Below are 4405 nucleotides of genomic sequence, written 5' to 3' on the forward strand. Positions count from 1 at the left end.
TATTTTATAGTTACAATCCTGTGGAACGGAACTTATATCCCGAGCACTTTCACTATCAGTATGCCTGTCTTAAATTAATTACGTAGCAGTTGTCCACGGAGTACACCATTAATTAACCGGCACAAATTGGACTAGTCGATCTGCAGAAATTAACCGACCTAGCCGAAGTTCTCGATCGAGTTTTGCCCAAAAAAGTTGTCCACAATCCCACGGCTCCACCTCTACCCACGCCAAATAAATTCAAGAGATAAACACAGCAAGTTGAGTTTGAAAAACGTTGGGCAAACGACCAGAGATACGAATATACTCATACGATGGGGAGAGAAGAAGAAAAAATAGCCAAATAACAAAAAAAAAAAACAGAGCTGGTGAAGTGATGTATCGTTCCATGTTTGCAAGACTGAAAAGAAATTGACGAACCTCCCTTCCCTTATCGTCGTGGTCCTTCAATAGTATAGCAGCACGTCGATCGACGAACCTTATTCCTGGGCCTCTCTGGCTATAAATACAGCCCATCTTCCCCACCCCGCAGGCCACAGCAGTCACACGAAGACAGCAAGCTAAACACTCGTACTCTGTCGTCTCCTTCCCGAGCCCACAAACCCTTTTGCCAATGGCACATCCTGCTAGTGCTAGCAATGCCCGCCTGACCACCACCATCCTCTTCATGTCGCTTCTGCTGGTCTTGGCTACTGCTTCACTGGGATGCCCGTGCCCATGCTCATACACCTGTGAGAACGAGCTGAACTGGCGCGTGTATCTGAAGCAAGTTGTCGGTACTGGACCAAGTCACAACCAGGAGGTAATTTTCAGACCTCAGCACGCTAATCCGTTCGGCCAGACCGTCGTTCAGGACTGGACGTTGGTAGACGCGCCTGCTCAAGGCGCAAAGGTGGTGGGACACGCGCAAGGCGTGCATGTCTTGTCTGATCTAGCCAACGTGGGCTGGTTCGTCTCCCTCAACCTCAACATGGTGTTCCAAGGTGACAGGTTAGCATTTTCGCTTCCCTCCCTCCCTCCCTCCCATCTGTTCATGGTGCGTCGGTCGATAACAACCCGTGCTTGTTGTGCGATAGGTTCAGCGGATCCACGCTCCCGGTGATGGGAGTTCTTCCACCGGAGGGGGAGTGGGCTGTCGTGGGAGGGACAGGAGAGCTGGCTCTGGCACGCGGCACGATCAAGCACAGAATAGCTGGAAGCGCACCCGAGACCAACTTCCGGCAGCTGGATATCCACGCCTTCTACGCGAACGGCTCAGCCAGCTGCGTCGTAGGTACATCTCTTCACTCCTGTTCCAAACTTCCAGCGGTCTAGGCTTTGCTTGTTGTTGATTTCGTAGTGCATACTTGAGGATCGGAGTAGTAAACAAAGTCTGTCAAAGCATGAAGAACACAACTTCACTTCACAGTCTTGTCTCTCTCTCTCTCTTTTTAAAACCTTTAATTAACTGATCTAGAACCATTATCTTGGTTTCATTTTCTGTCCACAGGTTCTGCTGCAGTGATAGCCGAGAAGGGGTCTGCTCACGCCAAGTGATGCCATGCGAAACAGTTGCATGCATCCTGTCTCAAGTGCAAACCTACAGGAAAGAAGAAGAAAAAAAAAACATAAATAATCAGTTGGACGGATGCAAATGAAGTGAATCAAGTGATGGTGCTGCCCTTCATGTCATGAGAAGTAGGCAGAGGAGGCACCGTTTGTGTGTGTGTGTGTGTTTCCTTACAAATAAATAAGACATGGGTCTCTGGATGGAAGTCATGAAACTACCAATCCAGCGTCCATCTATCATGCATGCACACGGTTCGCTGTGGTCGTTGCTGTACGCAACTACTGTTGTCGTTGTAATGTTTGTTGTGTAATATTTTCAGGAAAAAAAAGCAGTTAAGTTTGCTTGAGAAAAGGGTTTGTATATCAAGATACATAACTCCGCTTTAAAAAATCAGCATTACAACTACTGGCTTAAGGGGATGAAAGATGAGATACAGATGCTACTGGCTTTTATCCCAGCTTTAAAAATCAGCATTACAAGTAGACTACAAATCGATGCGTATTACCGAGATACAGATGCTACTAGAGAGGAGATGAGTGACCACCTCACTCCTTGAGTACTCTAAATATCAAGGTCAAATCGATGCGTATTGAGGTGGCACAAGAAACAAAATGCGCCACCTAAAAATCGAGTGTATGCAGCGTAGATACAGTTCCTAAAAACACTCCGCTTCATATGAAAAGTTAGCCAAATGATCTAGATTCACGAAATCCAAATTTACTAGATTTGGATTGGAGTTAGCCAAATGATCTAGATTCACGAATTCCAAATTTACTAGATTTGGAGTTAGCCAAAATGATCTAGATTCACGAATTCCAAATTTACTATATTTGGAGTTAGCCAAAATGATCTAGATTCACGAATTCCAAATTTACTATATTTGGAGTTAGCCAAAATGATCTAGATTCACGAATTCCAAATTTACTAGATTGATAAATCCAAGGGGACAGATTTACTATTTTGATATAGTTGATCAAAATTACCCATCACTGTCACTGACTCAAAAAATTAACCGCTCACATTCAATCGATTTACAACCATATGAACGGTCTTCATTTAGTGAGGTGGACGCATAAAGGTCACTGGTCATATGTTGTGTGCAATCATTATCGATTATCCAATAACTTCTACCAGTTTTTACACGCAAGAGATCAAGATAGGTGTAGTTTATTATTTATTGTTTGACTTTTTTTGACAAGTTTGACCGGCTCGTCTTATTTAAATTTTTGCGAAAAATGGAAAATTCAAAGCCATAGTTGGAGTATATTAAATAGTAGACAATATCACTGTAAAAATTAACAATAAATATGATTTTTTTTGAATAAGACGAGTCGGTCAAACTTAGGAAAAAAGTCAAACGAATTATAAATTAAAACGAATGAAGTATACAATTCATTTACATAATCCTTTACCGTTGTAAACTATATAAGTCTCTTTCTCTCCCCCTCCGTCTCGTCTAACTGGATAAGCTTCCATGCATGTAATTCAATAAGAACAACAAAAATGAGAGAAATTTCCATGCATATCTCCACTACTCTATAAGAACCTAACGTAGACCGTGGCGCACAGTTCTGCCTCCTCACGGCACATACGATTCACATGTTAGTGTCTTCCTTCTTCCCCGTGCGCGCCCTCTCCCCTCTACCCCTGCATCCGCATGGTCCTCGCCGCAATCCCCTCACCGATCAATGCCTCAGCCATGGAAGGAAAAATCCCGTCACTGCCACAGAAGGAAACACATCCCCTCGCCGCTATCCACGCCTCGCAGCAATCCAGCACGCAGGAATCCCATCGCCGACGACTCGCAGGACCAGCCCGCCCAATCGTTCTTCCCATGCACCGCAGATGCCCCGCCCATATCCTTCGCGCCCCAAATGCAATCCACGCCTCGCCGCCATGGAAGGAATCACAATCCAATCCCCTCGTCGCCATCCAGCGCACAGGACCACCATCCACCCACATCCCATCGCAAGTGCAGGACCACCCCCGCCATCTCGTTCTTCCCACTCTATGCGCCAACCCCGCCCGGATCTTGCGATGCTCGAGTACTTCCCATTCTACGTGCCAGCCCCGCCCAGATCTTGTGATGCTCGAGTATAAGATGGAAGACACCTCTCTAAGCGCTCAAATCTGAACACCACACCTCTATGAAACACAAACAGACTTGGTTTACAAAATAGAGAACTACTCATGTGGTTATTCATCTGACAATTTCAGGTTTGTGTTTCTAAGTTTTATATATGTTTACTTTTCTCTAATTGACTGTAGCCTTATTATCCGTGCACCCTTTCCGTAAATAAATAGAGTTTTAGTTGTAATTGAATCAATATTTGTGGGCAATGTGTCCTGCACGGCATTTTGTATATTGAGTGTACCACATGAGCTATTTTAGCACTTGTCGGATTTTTTTATTTTTTAAAACATCAGTCACTCAAATCTGAACACCGCACCTCTCTTCACAGACATTGATATGATATGCAGTATGTTGTCTAGAGTTTTGTCTAAAAATATATCTACCTGAACTCAAAATTTATGGTTTCCCTTTATATGAAACTGTAGTTCCTATCAGATTACGACATTTATATGAAAATGTATACTTATCCAAAAAAAATTGATGGTTCAAACCATGTCCTATATACCAGTTTAATCTGTTCAATGTGTTGCAGTTATTGTCAGATCACGAAGATTAACATGTTCAAGGTGATCTAATCCCCTTAGCCCTATCCTTTGTCTTATTAATCCATACTTCTATACACTGTGTTGTTTCAGTTCGGTGTCTCTATCCTGAACTTCAGTGTATATGGTAAAGTACTCCCATCTAATGCCATTCTTAGTCGTGGTAAATTGTTGAATTAG

At 43.6% G+C, this 4405-nt stretch overlaps 1 protein-coding gene across 1 annotated transcript; it reads left to right on the forward strand.

Moving 5' to 3' along the window:
- The first annotated feature begins 536 nt into the window (after positions 1-536).
- On the forward strand, positions 537-1900 carry LOC103641577 (pterocarpan synthase 1). Its single transcript, XM_008664921.2, has 3 exons — positions 537-990; positions 1077-1273; positions 1490-1900. Exons 1-3 carry the CDS (start codon positions 614-616, stop codon positions 1534-1536), a joined length of 621 nt encoding a protein of 206 aa, XP_008663143.1. The 5' UTR covers positions 537-613; the 3' UTR covers positions 1537-1900.
- The last annotated feature ends 2505 nt before the right edge of the window (positions 1901-4405 follow it).

The sequence above is a fragment of the Zea mays genome, chromosome 1 (assembly GCF_902167145.1).
Source record: "Zea mays cultivar B73 chromosome 1, Zm-B73-REFERENCE-NAM-5.0, whole genome shotgun sequence".
NCBI classification, from domain to species: Eukaryota; Viridiplantae; Streptophyta; class Magnoliopsida; order Poales; family Poaceae; genus Zea; species Zea mays.

Coding starts and splice junctions, on each gene's coding strand:
- LOC103641577 (XM_008664921.2), top strand. CDS start 614: ATGGCACATCCTGCTAGTGCTAGCAATGCCCGCCTGACCACCACCATC. Junction 991..1,076: donor ATGGTGTTCCAAGGTGACAG/GTTAGCATTTTC, acceptor GTTGTGCGATAG/GTTCAGCGGATCCACGCTCC. Junction 1,274..1,489: donor CTCAGCCAGCTGCGTCGTAG/GTACATCTCTTC, acceptor TTCTGTCCACAG/GTTCTGCTGCAGTGATAGCC.